The sequence below is a fragment of the Fulmarus glacialis genome, unplaced genomic scaffold, assembly GCF_000690835.1.
Source record: "Fulmarus glacialis isolate BGI_N327 unplaced genomic scaffold, ASM69083v1 scaffold32530, whole genome shotgun sequence".
Lineage (NCBI taxonomy): Eukaryota > Metazoa > Chordata > Aves > Procellariiformes > Procellariidae > Fulmarus > Fulmarus glacialis.
In genome coordinates this window covers 13,701-35,692 of record NW_009187695.1, presented here as the reverse complement: position 1 = coordinate 35,692, position 21,992 = coordinate 13,701, and the positions used below count along the sequence as shown (strand labels likewise).

The window sequence follows — 21,992 nt, the reverse complement described above, 5'->3', positions numbered from 1 at the left end:
CCCATTTTTTGTTTGTTTTTTGTTTCTTTGTTTGTTTCGTGGGGATTTTTTTTTTAAACAACAAGGGAAACAGCTTGGAGAGGCCTTTTGGGGTGCCTTAGGGTTGAGGTATTTTTGGAAGAATAATATCCCCATGGCACTTTGTATGAGACACCAGAGCACCCTGTGAAGGCACAGGACTGAGAAACGAAGCTGAGTAAGAAAAGACTGTAAAACAAAGGAAAAGTTGACAAGCCTACTTTCATTGTCCAAGCTGAATGAAATGCAAAAGAATAAACAGAGCATAAACAGTGAAGAGTAAATTAGATGATTAGTGATTCCTCCAGCTTAATCAATCAAGGCATTAATCATGAAACAATTAAGCACATTGTTGAAAGAGGAAAAAGAACAAAACAACAGTGTTGCTTTAGGAAGAAATAGAACAGCTGAAGTGACACAGGACGGCCTGTCCAAATCACAAGGGTCTGCAACCAGCCTGCCAGGAGCTATGCTAACACTTTGCTGTGCCTAGGCATGCTAAGGCCAGAAGTTTGCTCAACTATTTTGACCCAAGGCCTAGCATGAGACCCACTCACACTAGTAAAAATAGACAGACAGAAACACTCAAAACAAGCAGAGCCATACCTGAGAGCCGGGGACTGGGAAAGAAAGCGAGAAGAAATGCTGAGGTTTTCAGTTCTTTCCAGATTCCTACATGAGCCACCTAAAAATTTTGGTTAAAGGGGAGAGAAAAAGGGAGCAGTTTAGTTACAGAACAAACATTCTGACACACGCATTTTCTTATCACAGAGACCATCAAATGTTCCCCCATATCCAAGGGGATTTTTTGACTAAAACCACAGAGAATGAAATCATTTCATTGCCTTTGCCTTTTCTGTTCTACTTGGATTACTCTGCCTTAAACTGCTACTCTCCCTAAGAGTACGCCTCCTCCTTTTTCTCTTCCCTTTGTGTCCTATCCTGCATCTAGGACTGTGAGGCACTGGCATCAAGCAGAAAACAAACCAATCAAAGGAAAGAAGAAGAAAAAAAAAAAAAAAAAAGAAAACAGACAACTCACATAGATATTGCTGCCTGCAATCATTACCAATTCTAGAAAGATACGCTTTGTTCTGGAGTTGGTCGATAAAGACTAACCAGCTCCTTTGCCACTCTGATGTCTCTCCTCTTATTCTCTCCCTCCACCCAGCATTTCAGCCTTTTCTTTTGTGACATTTGTTGTGCCTTAATGTACCACTAGAGGCCACTGCATGTCACCTATGGGGGGGGGCGGTGAACACACAGTTAATACCTTCATACACAACAGGAAAAACTAGTCTGGGAACAAGAGAACGGCTTTTCAGGATTCCAGGGACAATACTTAATCCAAACTGACACAGACGCCAATCTCATCCACACAAACTTACACACAGACTGATGGAGTTAACAGATGTTGCTCTTCTTTAGGCCTCTCTACATTGGTTCCCCATTTTTGCCCCCTCGTACACAGACACCCACGAAAGCCTAGCAGAACTTGTAGCCTGGTTTGATTTATACAGGAGACAAATCTGGAGTGACCTCACAAAGTCCCACCACCGAGCAGAGAGCTGTACCTTTTCCATCAGAGCTGCCCAGGGTCCCAAAATGCTGCCTGAGGAACTTTTCCTGATCGGGTGTCTGGAGGATTTCTCCCTCCGGCATGCTATTACCCACATCCTCCTCTCCTTCCTCTCCCTCCAGGTCTGAGATGCCATCCACACTTAGGGGCTCAGTGCTTTCAGAATCTGGGAAAAGGCAAAAAAACCAATGCTGTAATAGCATAATCACAGTAACATTAGTCAGGTTAAAAAAAGATATTCAGCAAAGATGCTAAATTGAACCTAGAATGTTAAAGCAGAAGTCGGTTAGCATTAAGTGTAATTCTCTAATCTACCATATCCCACAAACAGCATAGCCTATGGGATAATCAATACTAAACATGCCTCCCTACCTAGCAAGGTAAAAGAAAGCCAAAGATGCACAAGGAAAGTGCATTTTAACCAACTCCTGCTTCTACAGTGGCTTCACTGAAGTGCCTGTTCAAATGTGCCTGAATCTTCACAGCAATACTAGCAAGACTAATAGGAGTGTGACCTCAGTTCAGCTCACGAAAAGGATCAAGTATTAGAGATCAGGATAGCAACTGATAAACGCGGCACAGAACAACCCCAGCAACTTTCTGCAGTGTTCCACATCACATATAAATACATTTATAAGGTCTTTTTGTCTTACCTTCATTTGGATGGTCTGGGCTGGACAGACGACTGCTGCTGTAATCTACAGAGCAGGCACTGTCAGGACTGTGTTTTTCTGGGCATCCATTACTGTGATAACCTCTACTTAGCTTCCCGTGGGGCAACGCTTTTACCTGGAACTCACTACAAGAGAGACAGGAAAGATGCAGCGCTAGAAGAGATACTTGGTTTACATGTAAAGAAGCACATTCTAACTTTAATAAGGCCTTACCTGTGTTAGTAACACCTTTGATTACAAAAGTAAGGCTTTAAAGAGAAAAAGAAGTTGATTTCTCTCATCATTATACAGTATATTTTTTGCATTTCATTAAGCTTGGACAGTGAAGTCTCAAGGGGACTGTCTGACTTTCTGGGCGTTGTCAGTTTCCCATGATTACCAGGCACCAGCACAGCACTGCTCTGGCTTGATTTCCAGCACAGGTGAGGAACAAATGTAGAGGTCTATGTAATGAAAAAGGGACTAAAACCAGGCCTATACCTGCATGATAGAAACTCCAGTTTGCCATAGATTTGAGCCCTAATACAGTTTTTTTCCCATGTTTATGACCTGCTTCTTTGGGCAACTTCTGTGTTGCAAGATAGAGAAGATTCTGGGTTTGAGCAAGACTAATTTACTGAAGAAGTTGTACAAAAATACAATATTGTAGGACAGGGTTCCTGATTTCTGTTGTGATTTCATGAGTCTTATTTTGCCAAATGACAGCAGCACTGTTCTTTTGGCTGATGCCTGAGCACTTCAGTTCTCTACTTTATGAGATACTTTGGTTTCAGATGTAGTCCAATGCAAGGTAGGATGCAGAAGTCACTCAATGGAGCTGAACGGCAATTACCCCCGGCAGCCTGCAAACTCTGAATACTTTGAGACGTGTCCAGTCTGTATCCAACATCACCAGAGGGCCACCCTATCTTACATGATGGAGCAGCACATGAGTCTGCTCTGTCCAAATGTTATCATAATAAAATTAAAAATGTAAATAAAGAGAAACTGGGAGAAACCTAGCAGCTTCAACTGCAAAATCTTGGCACGCTCTCTTGCATAAAAGCCCGTCTAAAGCTATCAGCCCACTCTTTGTAACAGATCAGGAGGAGACAGAGGAAATTAAACAGCTATTAGCATCAAGTTAAGAGGGGAAGGGAAGAATAAAATTCAGGGAAGGAGAAAAAATGGAGCACAGAATGAAACAGAAAATTAAGTGAGGTAAAACTAAACCAGAAGAAACAGCAGAGGAAGAAAGAAGGTCTCCACTGTCTCCAATGTCCTTTTCAATTCCATCTATCTCATGCAAGCCGTTCTATTTCCCACAACAGGGTCATCACATATTGCATTTGTTAAATTCTTGCCCAATTAGGTTTGAAATTGTCATAAATAATAGTGTCCTGTCATTTCTCCTGGGCAGACATTTCACTGTCACGAATATGTCACTGTTGGGTGGTTTTCCAGCTTCCAAGTTTTCCCTTGCTTATTTCAATCCAGATAAGGGAGAAAGCAAAAAGGCTGCTCCCAAGTTATTTATTCAACCAAAAAAACCTGGAGCGGGCTGCTAATGTGCAGTTTCCTCCAAGGAAAGATTATTTTAATGGTGCCTTCTTAGTTTCAGATTCCTTTAGCATCAGGCTGGCATAAAACTCTCAACTAAACATGCCTGGCATCAATCAGGCAGTAAATCAACTCATCCAAGTTGCCACACAAGCTGCAAGCAAACTAAAACAGAAACGTCTAAGCCATGCACAGCAGAGAGCTTATTTTTAACCTGCTAGGGTCTGTAGGATGGATTTCATCTTGCTCAGGGTAGATGACACACTCCTCACTCTCAGAAGGTTCCAATTCTTGAGAGAAAATCCCCTCTTCACAAGACACAAGCCGAATCACTTGGGGTCGCACACAAGACCGGTTATCTTGGGGAGGTATTGAGCTGCTGACCTGGTTTTTAAAAAATAAATAAAAAATAAAAATAAAAGTTAAAAAAAGAGAGAAAGAAAACTAGATTTACCAGTGTTTTTCCTTAAGTCAGCAAGTGCTGTGCAGAGCTGGAAAGTATGCATTACAGCATGGTATATGATCAGAAGTCTGAGATCAGAAAACACAGCACTCGTATGTCTTTCCTGTTCCTTATCTACTAAACTTGACAGACGACTGTAGTTTCCTATTTTGTTTCCTGTTTGCAATCCCTTAAAATTCTCTGGTAAAGTACTGGACTCCCCATCCCCCCTTTGGCCACACATCAGGAGTGTAAGCCACGTGGCAGCAGGTTCTTCCACAACCTTTTATAGACTGATCAGACATCGTTCAGACAAGTCTGTGGGCCACACCTGAAAAACACTGATTTACTGCACACAGTGAGCCCAATCCTATCCTCAGTCATGCAGTTATAAAGGCAGTAAAAACTCTAATAAAGTTAGACAGCAGGACAGATTGCTACTGGAAAACAGTCATTAGCCTTCTGAGGTATGAGCATGCATTACTTGCATTGATACTGAGATCTTGAATATATTTTAAAGAGAACTTAATAATCTAGCACAGCCCACAACTAAGGGCATCATATGAGCCACATTTCAGTGGCTACTGGAGTCAAGAAACAGCACCCCAGCAGAGTGAGCTAAAAGGTAATCAAGTACCCATCTGTAATTCCAAGCTCAGCTTCTCAGCTTGTTTTTGCCATAAATAATCAAAGAGCTAAAAGAAAAAATGAGGCCTTCCTCTGTCATTGGAAAGAAACCTTGATCCCATATGGGCTCTGCTACAAGATGGCAGAAAAGCCAGTCACACATTACGGGAGTACTAACTACAAAAGAGTTATCCGAACAGGTTTCTCAGAAGGCATTTGGAGCCACCTCTAAAGATAAAAAGAATGGCATCAGGTAGTAATAAATATAGGTAGTAATAAACAGAGGCAGGACAGATGCACTCAGAGTAATTCACCTCCTTAGAGCAGTACTGCCCTTACTTTGTTGATGTGCACAGGAAGATCTGCCTGTTCTTCTCTGTCGTCCCCATTGCTGTTCTGAGACAACGAGTCTCGACTCGGAGAACGGGAAACAGAGAAAGACTCCAACTGACGCAAGTCAAGCATCGATTTCACAGTCATCTCTATGTTGCTGGTTGGCTGGGACCAGCGTCCACGTTGCCGGGGCATCTTGCTCATCGGTGCCTCTGAGTGCTGGATTGCCGCTATCTCTTTGGCCTGAAGGAAATTGAAAAAAAGACAGTCTTAGGGACTGAGTCCTGCTGATAGAAAAACAGGAACGAAAACAAAAGACCCACAGAAAAACACAATCCGTCTCCATAAAAGCCCCAAAGCTGTCGGTGAGACAGGTTAAAATTCCTCCCTTAATCATAAAGACATCAAGTAAATATGATACTTTTGTTGCTGCTTCTTGCATAACTGAACAATTAAAGGCCTCACTCGGATCCAAGTATACGATCAGCTTCAGCACTATGTGACATTCAGGCCAGAAATGAAGGGGACAAAAGCATAATATCTGATGGAAAGATACTGATGTAAAAATCCCAAGTGAAACTGTCTCTTAACTAGGCTACATTTTGCCATCCCCAAGTCATTCTTCAGAGAGGCTTCTAAATGGTTTCCCACAGCAGCTGCACCTTTCCCACCAGTGAAAATGAAGTTTTTAATCTCCATGGGAATTTCTTTTCCAGTTTCCCTATGACAAGAAACACAATTTGAAGGTTTAGCAACTCACCCTCCTCATTTCCCAATAGGAAAGGCTTCTTGAGAGCATAAGGTCTGGATCTGGAAAGGGAAAAAGATATGTATCTATATATATATCCTTGGCCAGCAGTCCAGCTTTTTAAAGACCTCTTACCTCATCTTTCCTCAAAGGCAGCATTTCTACACCTTTTAAACTAGCAGACCACTGCCAGCACATGCTTTCCCATGGACTACCAAATCGTTGTATCAAAATTTTAATGGAGACATACTGTTTTGTATAAGATTATCACTGACTCAGCAGATCCATTGCAGAAGACTTGCCACAGTGCAGTGGCCCACCAAAGGCTTGGGAAAAAACCCTGCCTCAAAACACTGTAGCATCTGTGGTAAAAATACCTGAAATTACTAATGGTAATCTCTACTTTAAGTTTTATCGGACATCTCTAGAACCTTCTGTGAGATCTCTTTTGGCTTCTGTGGACTTCTAATAGCTTGTAGACCCAAGCCTAGGACACTAATTCAAAATTTGTTTGGCCAGTTGGAACTAGCAAGAAACTTGGCAATTTAACAACTGAATTCCTAATCGGAGAACTCCAAAATGTATCCCTCTTCAAATGCAGGAATGGGCAACTCCACATTATCCATTGGTGTCTACCATCTGTTTCTGTCTTGGTCTTTCTGCCAATATCTTACACCCTAAGCCAGTGTCTCTCACCTTCTCCCCCCCTTCACATTCATGCCATTTTTCTCCATCTCTGCCCATGCCCCTCTCCCGTTTATACCTGAGTCTCTCTCAGTGTTGCAGTTGGACTGAATATGGAAAGACTGCAGCCCACGTAACTCATCTTCATCATTCCCTTCGTCTTCGCCATCCTTGTCGCTGTCTGATGAGAGTGCAGGCACAGAGGACAGGGCAGAGATGGACTCGTGCCTGGGAGGCAGAAATTGGAGGGAGTATTATGGTCTATCTCAAGAATTGCCCACCATTTCAATCCCTGCACCAGGCAGTTTTCCACCTTATCTCTATCCACACTCAGCAGGCTGCCTCAACTCTCCCAAACAGCCCTCGCTCTAGCAAACGCATCTCTGAGAAACAGGGCAAGATAAACCCTGCACAAAGGTGTGTAGAGCCTCCACAGCAACTGTCTTACATGTGTGGAAGGATGACAGAAATCAGAACAGAAGTAAACGAGTCTGAGAAAGTCAAGTGGAATGAAGCTTGGCCTTCCATTTCAGACCCTGCCAATTCACAAGGTCAAGATGGTAGAGCATATTTGAAAGGCAAATATTTTTCCCACCCTTAAGCATTTCCTCTCTGGAACTGTTTTACACATCAAAAATTTCATAGAGATACTCCCTGTTTGACAGCAATTGGGTATATGGCAAATCATCACATAAGAGACAGGTTCACATCAAGGATTGCACCATGCAGAACCTGCAGGCACAGCCCGCTCACCGTAAGAGCGCTGTGGTGCCTTTTTTAGCCTTCAGGCACAAGGAATAATGTAAAACGTATTTTGGGCAGATCTTTAATCAAAATAGATCAGACAAGTGTTCCCACACAGACCTCAGAGGCACTCCCAGCACAGAATTCCCCAATACCCATCAAGGACACTTACCAACACCAAATTATCTTCCCTCTTTCTTCTCCTCTTCCCCTTCCTCCCCTCACCCCTTCAGTCAACAGAACCAAATGAACTAACCCACTTTGGACAATAATTGAACAAATGAAGAATCCCTAACAAATAAATTTGAGTAGCACCCACTCCATGGCCTTGAGCTAGAGTGCCAAACTCATCATGAGTGACATTTATAGGATATCACTGGTGGGTCTTGAGTGCCAAGCATTATTCATGAAATAAAAATAGCTCATCCACCAATCCAGCCTGGCCAGGGACCAACTTCTCCTGCAGCTGACAGACAGCAGGCAGTATTGAAACATGGTAAGAAGAAGTTAGGGTATTTTAATCTTTTTTCTTCCCATATAGTTAATTTCCATTTTATTAGGAGTGGCTGAGCAATAAGTACCCAACCCTTTCAGATGAGCTTTGAGGTATTCTGGCAAAAAGAAGAGAGAAACTGACTGTAGTCTGCAGAGTCCTCCACTGAAACAGTTTCATGTTGGCTGCCCTCATCTACTTTTGACACTTGAGTTTGTCAGTCTCTTCCTCTTTTCTACTGTTCATCTTGTCACTCTCAGGTTCTTGTGCCTAAGCAGGGGAATCCCAACAAAGTTCAAGCACCACAGTACGTTTGAGGTTATGCCATGTTTCATCCTATACGGTATATTACATTTACATATGGTAGACAATATTAACTTTGTATCAGTAACTTTGATAGCATCCTTCTGCTTGTATTCATGATGGTTGAGGAGTTTATTGAGGAAGAAGGGTTGGATTATTAGACATTTTAACATCTAACTGGTTGAATACCTCACTATGATAAGGTGAGATGGCAAGGCAAGGTTATGTGTTTGCTAAACTCCTGCACGTACTGTCATTGGTGTGAATGGAGGAGGGAGGATTGCCATCAATGTGTTTTATGTTACAAATAGAAAGATGGCCTCTGCCCGTCACATGGTGACTGACAAAATTAGTAAGGGGGGAAAAAAGTACGTTCCAATATCCTCAAAGGAGCTGAGTAAGAGAATACAAAACATATTTTGGAAGTCAGATGGGCGCTTTTTCATACCTCACAGGAAGTGCCAAACAAATTATGAAGTCACATGTATTCTGATACAAATGTAAGGCTATCTTGCATTATCCCTGCAAAAACTCATGTCCCCCTTCCACATCCTCCTTTTTACAACTCAAATACGCTTTTCAAACTCAGTCCTGTGACTTGAAGGGAGATAACTGAATGAGGTTTTCAAAAGGATCTTAGGCCCACTGACTTGAAACTGAGATACTCCTGAAAATGAAACCTAGATTCACAAGGTCTTGAGTGTTTTAACTGATGTGCTTGCCCAAGTCAATCCCTCAATTCAGGCTTTACGACTTTCTCCTTTCTTTTCCTGCCTTCCTCTATGTACTTTGGATTTTCTTCTAAGCCCCTCTCTTGCACACATGTCCTCAATGCTCTTCCTCAATTCTTGTTCAGAGTCATGTAGGGTGAGGTTTCAAGCACGGGAGCTGCTTCCAAATAAGCACCACACAAGAGCATTCTGAAAGCGAAGGAATAAGACTTCTGGGTTTTGCTTGCTGAGAGCAGGTTAAGCCAAACCCCAGCAAAGCATCATTATACCAGAATTAATGTTTCAGAGTAGCTATTCCAGAATAGCATGTACAGACATGTCCAATTCTCATGATACATGTGACTCAGAGCAAGGATTTTAATTGTCCTTTCTCTTGTCTTCTTCCTTTGCTGAGGAACTATCCCACTGTAGTACCATGCCTGGGTCTTGTTCTGTATGGATGGGCAGAGTCAGTTACACTTCAGCTCCCAGTTTCTGAAGGGTCTGCCAGTACAGGGTCAATGGCAGAGAAGGACCTTCAGTTAGAAAGTCTTCAGAACACATATGTAGACTTAAAAGTGCCACATGTCTTTATGGAGACACCTGATATTAGGTACTCTGTATTCTTTTGCATGACCTGAATTCAGCTCTTCTTTCTTTTCTTAAAACAAAACAAAACAGACAAGAATGGCAACTATCCATTTAAAGAGGTATGTTGTCAGCATTCCCACTCTGATCTTGTGCTACTTAAACCCTCAGCTTTAGGGGCCTATTTATGAAACTGTTAACATCCTATGTGGTAGAGATCACTAGCAGATTGCCTCCCACCGCCCCCCCCCAAATGCCTAAGAGTTTTAAAAGAAAGTTACCCTGCTTTTCCCCACAGAAAGATCACAGTGCTTCTGACTTCAGAGTTTCCCTGGCGTTGTAATTGCAGTAGTTCAGCACAGACTCGGGCACCACTTCTGATCTGGCATCAAAAGCCTGCCCCATTCTGAGCCCTGGAAACCGCACAGCTTGCCTGGACTGGACCAAAGCCTCACTGAGAATTTGATAAGAAGCTCTTCTTTCCAAATATATCTGAGGGCACACAGTACTTCTTCGGCATACATATATTAGTTTTAGGCAATTTAATTTGGATAACATTTCTATCTCCTGCTATTTATACTAAAGCTTCAATGGAAGTCACAGAAAAAGTGACTTTTAAAATTAAAATGAAAAAATGTAAACACTCAGCTAAAACATGACTATAAGCCCTGCAAACATTCCACAGTAAAATCAATTTAAAAATTCCCTTCCAAAAATTTGAGACAAGCTTTTCTAAACAATAAATGCATATTTGGATCAAAATCAAAACTGTATTAAAAGGCCTTTACATGGTTACTTCTCTGAAAATATAAATGCCTCAAAACCAAGATGTACCAGCGATATCAGCTGAGTACAAGTTCTATTATCTCAAATAATCAAAGCTCATCATGTTCAGCAGATGAGAGAAAAGCACACATCTCCAATTATCACAACCAGAGGCAGAACTGAAAGGCTCTCAGGGGCACTATGGAGAACTGTGGGTCATACAGGTCAGATCAGTTCCAAAATAATCCAATGTCCCATAAAGGCGAGTCAGAGAAATCCTTCAGAGGAGAAACTTTAGTGTCTCTAGAAGTTTTTAGAGGGACTGAAAAGGCTGGGACTCTTCAGTTTGGAGAGAAGGCTGGACGGAGAAAGGTTATGATAGAGGTTTACAAAACCATGGGGACTACAGGTAGCTGGATGCAGAATTATAGTTCACCAAAGCTAACAATATTCAGAAACAGGGACCTTTCAACGAAACTAGCAGGAGTGTCGCTTAATAGAGACCAAAAAAGTCCTTCTTTCCACAGAGAGCAGTGAACTCCTGGAACTTGTCACCACGGGAGGCTGCAGAGGCAGACAATTATTACAAAGTTCAAAAAGGATTTATACAAATTCAGTGGACAACGGGTCCACTGACCAAATACTAAAGGGAACAGGCAGAGATGTACCTCCTAACCTCCCTGATACAACAATTGAGTATGAGGCGAATGGACCACAAAGGTCCATGTAGCAAGGCTCACACAATGTCTCACTAAATAGTATCTTCTATTGCCACTGTCACAGGCAGAATACTGGGCTTCACGAAGCACTGGTTTGACCCAGAAAGGCATTTTTACGCTCCAGATGTTATTCTCCTGGGCCAATCCCTGCCCTGCCAGTCACAGCTGGATAGAGACAGCACTGTCCTGAATTGGAAATCTTCATCTCCCCACTACGTCCTCAGTTCAGTTTTGTTTCCCCAGTATCATTTTGATTATTCATCTTGTCATACATTCATACTATGAAACTAGGAGAATGCATTACTACCCCCACAACATTCTAGCAATACCATTCTAAAGAAAATATCGTAGAACAAATGACATATCACCAGGCAGGGACCTTTCTTACACTATCGTGAGTCATTTTGAGACAACAGTTTTATACCACAAGGTGCAACCCCAGTCTCCACTGCAACCTATATAGACAGACTTTGGAAACACAACCAGAACAGGTACAGGGCATCTAGAAAACCAATCTTACTCAAGTCCATTAATTTTTCTTCTCCCACCTCAATAATGCTGGTCCAATAGGCTCTTCCTCCATATTCAGTCCCAATCCAAAAGCTCTGGAGTTATATCTTTGCTGATCTCCAGTGACCACAGCAGTCGATCAAAACTGAAAACAAGCTTTCAACGCTGACCAAACAAGTAGATCCCAGGCTTGCAAAGAGGTTACCAAACAACTTTAATAAAGTGCTGGGCTTGGCGTGGCACTAACACCGCCCTTCAGCAACCGTCTGTGACGGAAACAAGTATCACCTCATACAGAAGAGGACTGGGATTATCTGTCACAGGCTGAGCCTCGGTAGGGTAAGGCTGCAGCTGCTGGAATAATGGAGAGTCTGCTATAAAAAGCACATTGCTTGACAGCTCCAGAATTTTGGCTAGAAAAAAGGCTTCCTGAGTTCTCCCAGCATCATTACCAAAAGCACTTATTAGACAAAACTCGTTTCAAGAATGAACAGATCAAGACTTTCCCAAATGAAACTATGCAGACAGACTTGTTTCAACATTACTTGCTACCAAAGGGAGTGGGAAGGTCCCTGTGATACTCTAATAACCAGTGTGGTAAGTCCTTCAATGCTTTGGCACTTTTATATCCAGAACTCAATTTGTAGTCATTTGGAGGGGGAAAATTGTGGGACATAGCATAAAAAAAAAAAAAATAAAAAAAAATCTGTGTTTATCCTTTTTTCCCCCCACTTTGATCCTATATCAGCTTGGTCAGGACTCTCTCCTGCATTGCTTACAGTCAAACTAGTCTCAGCTACTTACTAACTACAGAGAAACCAAATACATTACACTAATAATCCATAATCCCCTGTCACTCTTGTGTTTAAAAACAGGGTCTGTGTTTAAGCACCACTTTTTAAAGAAAGGTCACCAGATAATTTTAGATCTATTCAGTTTGCAGGCTGTGGTAGTTTGTTTTTAGATACGTTGTTTACCGAGCAAAAAATAATAATATGATTTAGCTGTCAAGAACTTTTCCCATGGAAATTATTTTTACGTTTATTATTTATATTATAATTATTTTTAGGTGACCTTTTTCAAAGCCTCCGGAAAATAGTTAACAAAGAAACAGCACAACTGTAAGGACTCTTCCAGAATTATGATCAACATGGCAAACTCACACAGCTCACAGGTATACTTCAGTACTGACACTGCAGAAAACAGCCTTTAAATTGCATTCAGCCCAGATCCAGAGAACTTTATTCGTGAAGGAGCAAGGCTCTCCTGGTGGGATGCCGTGTACCAGCCTCAGTATTGCTAGGTAAACTGCTTATTAAAGTTTCTGACTACATCATTAAACTAAATTAAGACACAAGGGGCATTGCATACACATTGCAATCAGTGAAGCAACACTAAGTCTGTCTGGAAGATCACAGTAAGGCTTCTATATCCAGAGAAGCGGGGCAGAAAAACCATGGCAAATCCAACAGAAGAGTAAGGGAACTTTTGGAAGACACTATCAGTGAAGACAACAGAAACCTTACAGTTGAATCCCAGCGCCACACTTTTCACATTAAACCCTGCAAAGCCAGCCACCTCTTCTCAGTCTACTCTGCTCACCTCATGAGTCCAGCTGTCTTGTGCGGAGGAGACTTTTCTGCCTGCTTCCCTCTCTGCTTCATGTCAGACAGTCGCTGTCGCATGTTGATGGTCATCTCTGAGCTCAGACGCCAGATGAAGATACAGCTGAAAGAGGGAAAGATGAGACTGGGGTCAAGTCTCAGTTCAGTTTATTGATATTATCAATTCCCACTGCAGAGGTAAACGAGCCCTTCTGTCTGTGGTGGGAAGAGACACACACAGAAACAGCTTCACAGAAACTCAATCCCATCACAAGCCTCATGACAAAAAGGTAAAACCTGCCTGGCAAAGACTGCCTGTGGGCGAGAGCAACTGCAGAGAGATTAGCACAGACTCATCTCCGATCCTATACCTTTATTTGACTATCTGACCAGCTGTTGAAGGAAATGCCATAACAAGTCCTCCATGGCCAGCAGGATAAGTGGAGCCTACAGATGTCCTTTGTATCCTCTAACAGGGGCTAAGCTGCAGCCTCTGATTACCCCCATGGGCAAGGCCTTCCTAATGCCCACCATCCCATGGAGTCTCTGTGGTGTAGTAATGGTTAAGCTTATGTGGCAGTACTTTTTGCAGTCAGGGTCCTAATATTTCATTTGGACTCCCTCCAGGAACCTTTTAAGGAATTTGAATGAATTTGGTCAATGGATTCAAAAGTGTTTAAGCGAGAGAAAGAAACAGTGTGATCTCATTGGTCTCATTTTCTTCAGAAATCTGGGTAAAAAATTTAAAAAAAAAAGAAATTCCTCATCACATTAGAGAATACTGTATCTCATTTTCAGCTACTAGAAAGTAAAATGTCCAGCGTTTTCTTTGAAATTTAACCTCAGCGCTAACTAATTCTTTTCATCTCACCCATCTTTCCTGTCTAGCTGGGTATACTTACACTGATGTAGAAACAGAGGTGGTGCTTTTACTATCATTTATAAAATCTTGCACACTACTTTGGAATCCAAAGAGGATTTAATCAAGTTCTTCAAGACCCATCAGTGCCACCATACTCACAGGTACTCCAAGGAGTTTTCAACGAGGGGTTTTCCCCTCTTCCTTGCTGGTTTGTAAAAAATTCATTTGCTCTGCCATTTTGAACAATGGCCATGAACTTTGGTCTCCTGGACCTGAGGCAAATGCCAAAAGCATCAGGATCCTGAATGTCTGCATCTTCTCCATTTTTTTTCTCTCATGAGAAGACATTTTAAAAGGCTTTATTTCCATGTCACACAAAGAAAACATAAACCCCACTTTGCAGTCTGTGGAGATTTTAATAGAAAACTAAAAATTCCTTTCTTGCCCCCAGTGCCACTCCCTTTGTGATAAAGCTCAGGAGCGTCACTCCCAGCTACTGAAGTCAAATACAGACACAGACGCTTCCCATCAACAGTGAACACGCTGTCATCCTCCCACCCCAGCTCTTCAGCCAGGAGAAAGTGGTGAGGCACTGCATCTGGGAACTATGGCAACCCAGGGGCAGCCAGCTGCTTCCCTTCAAGCAGCGGCTCTCTCAAACGTAACAGCAACCATAATCCGCTGCTAAGAAAATACTGAAAAGCAGGAAACAAAATTCAGAAAGCAAATCTGGCTTGTTCATTTATCCCACCCCCACAGCTATCAAACCTAGAGATAAGCAGCAAACAGTATGAACTTGTAAATACATTAACATTCAACACAAAGCTCTACAGAAGCATGCTCCCACCTACCCCTTTTGCTGCTTTTTTTTTTTTCCTTGCCATTTTTGTTTTTTCCTTGCAGTACTTTTCTCACATGGTCTCCCAATCCTTGTGCCCTTCTCCATCTCCATTTCTCTTTCTAGTCTCAGTTTTATTCTTTGCACATGCTGCTGTGTGTGAACAGACTATTTTCCCTGTTCTCCTTTGAAAAACATGCTTTCTCCTCTCCTTACAGAGAAGTTCTTCATGAATCCTTTCCTCACTTCTCATCCACCTCCTCCACACCCTTAGTGAAGAAAATGACCCTTTCACTCATGGAAATGGTCAACAAGGGGACATTGCACTAAATCACAAGAATCACTGGGGACCTCAAACCATCCATGTTTCTGGAATTTATCAGAAATTCACAGCAAAAGGACACTTTTTTTTTTGCAACTTTTCCCCTAATCTATTTACACACACGAAAGGTAAAGAAAGAGGAAAACCAAATTATTTACTTTGTACTGAAAGACAGAAATAACCAACCAGTACAATTTAAGGTAATATATTGTATGTTCTGTAACAACTCACCCTCTAAAACTCTTTTTCCGGCTCAATTGTGGTTTATTAATAGAAAAGATAAAGAGAAAATCTGGGTTGCTCTGGCCTTGAAATAGCACTCCAGGAACCATCTTTCTCAAAGGAAAAATTTTATTCAGTTCAGCTGATTTAAGCATTCACTGATTCTAGAAGTAGTGGGTCCACTCACCTCTACAATCATCACATTAGGTATGTATTCTCCTTCTCCCCTTGGGCTCAGTCTGGTGATTACTTAAGCTTTTGGTGAGCTGATTTAGCTCACTAAATCAGCAGAAAACTCAGCTGGGGGGGTGCTGATGTAGTGACCTGAATCAGCTTAATGAGGGGTCAACCGCACCACAGCTGACCTAGGGGAGTGGGGAAGAAGACCATATGGACAGGAGCAGAGTGGGGACAGGCCTGTCCCTTTTGCCGCTAGACAGGCTCATTCACCTGGTGAAACCTCACCAACAGGAGTACTGTAAGACGAAGTTTTGGCACCACTGGTCAGAATATCACAAGCATTACATCACAGACCTGAAGGCTGGTAAGGAAACAGGCCACATCCCTGTCTCCTTTCCAGCAGGGAATAGTACCTGCACTCAGAAAACCACAAGGGAAGTACTTCACATGGGCGTCTCATTCCATGGAAGGATAATATAAGCTCTGTGAGCTTTGCCAACAGCACACATTTAGGATTCAGAAAGCTCTGAGGTTTCTTTGGAATTCATAAAACATCCCTCATTGAAAAAAAAAAAAAAAAAATTCTACCTTCCTTCAGGACACACTTTAAATCCAGTGTGAGATGGCATAAGCCGATATTACAAACAAGCAAAGCTCTCTTACCTGTCACCAGAAACAGAGATCAGATGTTTGCAGTCATTACTGAATTTCATCCCGGTTACAATCTCTGCGTGAAATAAAGCACAAGAAAAAAAAACCTTCCCTGAATTATTCCAATGGGCAGAAGGGATCATTAGCCAAATAGCGTATCTGTGCTCAGCAACTCAAATTCTGATTAAAGCCAACACACTACACAGATCAATATGCCCCAAATACAATAACCATTTAACAACGAATCTAGGCTTGACATAGAAAGGTTATCCCACAGCAAAATAAGCACAAAGACTCAAGTCTCTTTTTGCTTATAATAGAATAGCCCCTGCATTGTATGATCTGAGGGTATATCATAATGAACTTAATATATGCTGAAAAAACACAGACTACCTTATAGACTATTAGAAAAGCTGTGTAAACAAATACATGGCCTGACAGGCAGGTGTGTGCTTGCGTTTTGCAATGCAAAATGACGTCTGAAAAAAGTTGAAATTGCAATGAAATAAGCTATTACACTTCATCCAACCATAACCTACTCCAAAATACCCATTGGGTAAACTTTGGTGGGGAGGAACTTTCAGAAAGCTTTGACCAGTATCAGACCCTGCTATATAGTCATCTGCAGAAAAAACGCATTTCCAGAAGTTTCCGTGCCTTACCTGAATGTCCATACATGGTTGCAACACACTCGCCAGAATAGAAATCGAAGATGGAGAGGTTCTTGTCAGAACAACTGGTTGCAATATAAAGACCAGAGGGATCTGTTTGCACCTGGTTTAGGAGATAAGAGAAGTGCAAAGATCTGGTGAGAAAGTGCCTTCAAACTGCATGAAAATGGTCCAGAATACCCAAGACAGTCATAGTAGTTAAAAGCATAAAATGCAAGTAGCTCCCATAGGACTCCAACTGAGCACCAGGCTATCCAGCATCCCAGGACAAATCTCCAAAATGACTGAAGTGTTAAAACTCAGTCCAACCTAACCAGAGACTGAAGACGCTTACAATAAACGCCTTCATGACTGTGAAGGCACCACCATCAATGGACAGACTTATACCTCTCTCTCCTACCTCCTTTTAACCATTGGGTTCTTACTTTCTTCTATCTTAAGATCAAAACAAAACAAAACCACACGCACACCAAAACACCCCACACACACACACAAAAAAAAAAAATCAGAGCTGACAGAGTTAAGTGAAATATTAAAAGATGAAATCTTGAGGAGAGAAACCAAAAAAGAACTCAACACTACAGAGAAATTGTCTTTGATAATGACACTGTCAAATCTCCAGCATTTGCAACTCCTGTTTTTGGGTTGTTTTTTTGTTTGTTGTTCCCCACCCCCGCTCCCCCCCTGCCATACACCCATTTGTTGCTTTATCATGGACCAAATATAAAACCCCCTCCAAATGCCTCACTAGATCTAAAGCAGCACTACACAGCAAATACAGCTACTGTCACCAAACGTCCTGCTTTGTCCTTTGTAAAACTTTAAGGAACTGAGAGTGAAAACGTCTGGGTTTTGAGGGAAACATGGTATTTAAATAATGATAATTTTTTTGGTTATGTTTACTTTGTTGCTGTATCTTTTGCTTTGCATGTCACTGTTTGGGTTCTACTTGTTAAACTGCAATGTATATTACCATCTCAGAACAACATGCCAAGAAAGTTTAAATTCCAGAGACAACCATAATCCCTTGGTTACATAACTGTCCTAAAAATGAACAAAGCAACATTAAAAATAATTGAGATTCCCCACTTCAGCTACACATGAAAAAACGAAAAACATAAAAGGATATTAAAAACAAAAAATCCAGCTCCCAGCAACATTTCATGGTTTGTGGTCTGAGAAAGATACAATCAAGCTCCTGAGCTTACCAGCAATAAAGTGTAGCATCAATTTTTCATTTTTATTACTCTGGCTTACAAAAAACTTTGTAGGAATTATAATAGGCAAAGAGAAAGAGAACTTATCTTTCTCTGTAAAACAGAAGAGGTGACACTGAACAAAGCTGTTTGCCTTCCTCTCCCCTTTTACCCAGTTATTTACATCCATCAATAATACTGCTGGCCTGTGCAGAAATATTTGGTTTAAAAAGTAGAAAAATTATCAGTGAAAACAAATGCCATGAAGAAGCTTGTTTGGCAACTTAACTTGAGAGATATTTTGGTTGTGTAAATCGGTCTTCCCCCTTTAAAGACAAGAATGCAATTCTTCCACATCCCAATGTGCTGGCATCACTCTTAATGCTGAATCTTGAATGCACCTGGTTTACCAGGGGAAGCCCAGGATGGTGGCAGAAGCAGGTGTGCTACCCTACCCCAAGGCCTGGATGCACTCAGCAGGTGGGAAACATGAACAGACTCAGTCTCTAAGCAGTACCAGGCTTGTCCAGCACTCCAAGACCTGAAGGATACGGGCTTTTCAGGGCAGATGCTACTTAATTTCATCAACTCATAAAGAGTTTCATTTGTATTTGCCCTCTGGCAACCACAGATTTCTCAAACACTGATCAACAGGCAGCTCCACCTTAAAACTCCTAACAAAAATAGTCAAGAAAGCCAGAATGAGCTCTCTGGAGCAGAAAGTGAAGGATTAAAGTAAATGGACTAAATAATCTCCTGATAGATACCGGTGCGGTTCTACTTGCTTTTACAGCACGGGCCTGTGCCTCACTTCAGAAACAGGACAGAGAAAGAAGTTATAGATCAACTTCAGCATTCATTGACTCTTTTCCTGTTTTAGCCTGATGGAACCCAAATACATCACTAGCCCTTAAGGATGGAGGTAAGAGGAAGCAGCAGCAGGATAAGGGACAAAGTATGGAGCAAGCAGGGGGCGGGGGAAGTTCCAGTGTTCAGATTTGTATTTCATTTTCTTAGCCCTGAGCTGCATTCAGAAGAGCTGGAAAAAAGGAAAAGGGAAGAAAGAAAGAAAACAGCTTACTTTGATGAGGGTGCCATCTTCACCTTGGGATCCTTTGTAAAGCTTCTTCTGCTTCCCACTGCTTATGTTGAAAACCCTGCAGGGGACAACATAAGACAAGATTGCTCATTTTGCCCAGGTACTGCTCTGCGGCTCTTGTCACCAGGATCCTCTTCTCTTTCTGTTCCTCATTCCACACGAGATATAGGGAACAGGGCCAAGCCACAGGAAGTAGAGAAATGACCTCTATGAACTATAACCACCAATCATTTAAATGGTTCACGAAACAACCTTGGAAGTAATGTAGGGGCCCAAGACTGGATGATATGATATCAAGCGGATTATCTGAACTAAAATTGAGGCTTGATTCTCAAGCCGATAATCAAAAACAAGTATAGCATCATGGCATTGAAGGAGAGGTCAAATGGGAGGGAGAAAACTGACCTCTATGAACTATAACCACCAATCATTTAAATGGTTCACGAAACAACCTTGGAAGTAATGTAGGGGCCCAAGACTGGATGATATGATATCAAGCGGATTATCTGAACTAAAATTGAGGCTTGATTCTCAAGCCGATAATCAAAAACAAGTATAGCATCATGGCATTGAAGGAGAGGTCAAATGGGAGGGAGAAAACCTTGCCATACCTTGTAATGGCTAATGGTTATTACAAGCCTCAGTCAGTCCTCCCTGCTATAAAAATACCTGTGGTTCCTTCACACTAAAGGAAAGAGTTGAGAGAGTAAGACCCTTTATTTATATTTGAATACAAAACCTAACTACATTCAACAGTGGTATTTAGCTATGACCAAAACTCTCGGCATCTCACCCAGATACAACAGGAGGAGACACATAACTACAGAGAGTCTCCTTTGCTTTGAAGGTAGAAGCAGACAGATTGGAGAAATGGATAAAAAGGGAGCAGAGAGTGGATTCCACTTGTCCAAAGACAGTCATACTTAGCTCAATTTTAGGTTCCTACAGTCCCAGCTATTCACAGTTTCTCACTAGACATACCTTTAAAAGCAAAAATTACCACAGAGCAGAAATTCTTGCCCCACAGCTCAATGATGTGCCGAGGAAGGCACACTTGCTCTCCAAGTAGAAAGGCTTTGCTTTACAGAGCAACCCAGCGAGAAGCCAAGAGTCCCATGGGCATTTGCATATATCCACAACTTTTTATCAGCAGGGGGAAAGGCAGAGTTCAACCTCACACAGTGTGAGGTGAGGCCTCAGATCTGTCTGAAAATGCTGTGTCAAAGAACCTAGAGGAACAATGATGGAGATGCGGCCGCCTTGGCCAACTCATTTATGACTGCAAAAATATTTTCAAGACAAGAAGTAAACTAACCTGATGTTACGATCCTGGCATCCAATAGCTGCGTATTTCCAGCTGGGGTCCACATCCATGTCATACAGAGTGGTCTTCCTAACAATGTGATGTGTTCGGGTAAACTGAACCCCTTCTCCTGTCTAAGCATGTGGGTAAAGACCACGTCAAAATCAAGTAGTTAACCCATTATTACGAACTTTTAAATACAGATGAGTTCTCTCACACAGCCAGCACAAACCAACCCTTCCCACTAACCAGGTCCGCTGGGAGCAGCTGGGACTGGAGGCACAATGAACTCCTCTCCAGCCCATACTCTTTCACCACTCCTCACAACAGCCCTGGCAGCAAAAGAAAAGCAGATATCCTAACGTATCTGTTAAGATATGGTTTGCATCTTGCTGGGAGAGGTCAGGCTGGGAGCAGCTGCATGCTTCACAGAACTAGTTCTCCATATGTAATCTCTTGCATTGAGTCAGTGGGAGACACTGAGGCTAAAATAGCAACAAGCTCATACAGAAACTCTGATATCATTCTTTAAAGTAGTTGCTTTGTGGAGAGATTATTAAAAAGAAGTGTACAAAAAGCTGTAATACGGTTACCTTCTGCGCAGTGCGGAAATAGATGCTCTTGTCTGCCCCACAGCTTATCATTCGTACTTTTCCATCATTGGCTGGAACAAAAAGGCAGGAGCCGATCAAAAGATAAACACAAATACAAGGTGGAGGAAGTGTTTCCATTTATATCACTGCTCATTTATTTCCGTCCTGATTAGCTAAGACTGACTCCTACCTAAGCAGCAGGATGCTGCAGCAAAACAGAAGCCCCTTCTCAGGGACAGAATTTGTTAATGCTCAGAGTGCATGAGGCCTTCATACAGAGGCTTTACACAACAGATTAGGATGCAATTCTGTCTTCTCCCCCAATAGTACGCTGACGTGCTTATTCTCTATGTGCCACAGCACTCTGTGGCAATATGATGGGTTCACACTCAGTATGAGCTGAAAACAGGCAATAGGCACTTTTCAGTCCTCAGTCAGTCACATGTTCCTTGCTGCCCTTTCTTACAGCAGGATCAGGCTTTCCTTCTTCCCTTAGCACTCTTCTGTAACTCATCTGCTCGTTCAGCAAAGCAACGCCTGATAAAACTCCATGCAATGAAAATGGATCCAATATCACACAAGTCTGCTTGAACTGCACCCAGAGCAGGGCTGCACTTAGCTCAGACTAGCACAAAGGCCTTCGCTGCCAGGGCCTCGAGCGCAGTTCCCTCATCTCCTAGGAGTTTCGCTGGCTGCATTCAAGGCCAGCTCACTGATAAGACAGACCTGTCAGAGAAACTTTTGCTGGCCTTGGAGCTCCTTGAGAAAAAACTTGAAAAAGCCTCACAGCGGCTTCAGGTAGCCTCTACTATGAAGCTTCAGCAAGGTCCCTGCTCTTCACTTGGGAGCTACTTTCAAGCGGAGGTTCTCATCCTTGAACCCCAACTGAGCTACGCTGCAGCAGCATTGCAGCCACGCCTGTGCCTGGCCACGTACCCTGCTGATCCGAATCCTGACCCTGACCCATGGACTTAG

At 42.2% G+C, this 21,992-nt stretch overlaps 1 protein-coding gene across 1 annotated transcript in view; it reads right to left on the bottom strand.

The window, feature by feature from the left end:
- Nucleotides 1-21,992, bottom strand: part of LOC104075514 (mitogen-activated protein kinase-binding protein 1-like) — a gene marked incomplete at its 5' end in the record, with an annotated part of 41,455 nt that overhangs the window by 7,720 nt on the left and 11,743 nt on the right. Inside the window, 13 exon segments of the mRNA XM_009576049.1 lie at nt 625-703; nt 1,593-1,763; nt 2,251-2,396; nt 4,025-4,194; nt 5,219-5,455; nt 5,973-6,022; nt 6,724-6,872; nt 13,079-13,204; nt 16,168-16,231; nt 16,818-16,929; nt 19,104-19,179; nt 20,437-20,558; nt 21,018-21,088. Coding sequence (XP_009574344.1) covers nt 625-703; nt 1,593-1,763; nt 2,251-2,396; nt 4,025-4,194; nt 5,219-5,455; nt 5,973-6,022; nt 6,724-6,872; nt 13,079-13,204; nt 16,168-16,231; nt 16,818-16,929; nt 19,104-19,179; nt 20,437-20,558; nt 21,018-21,088 — 1,573 coding nt within the window.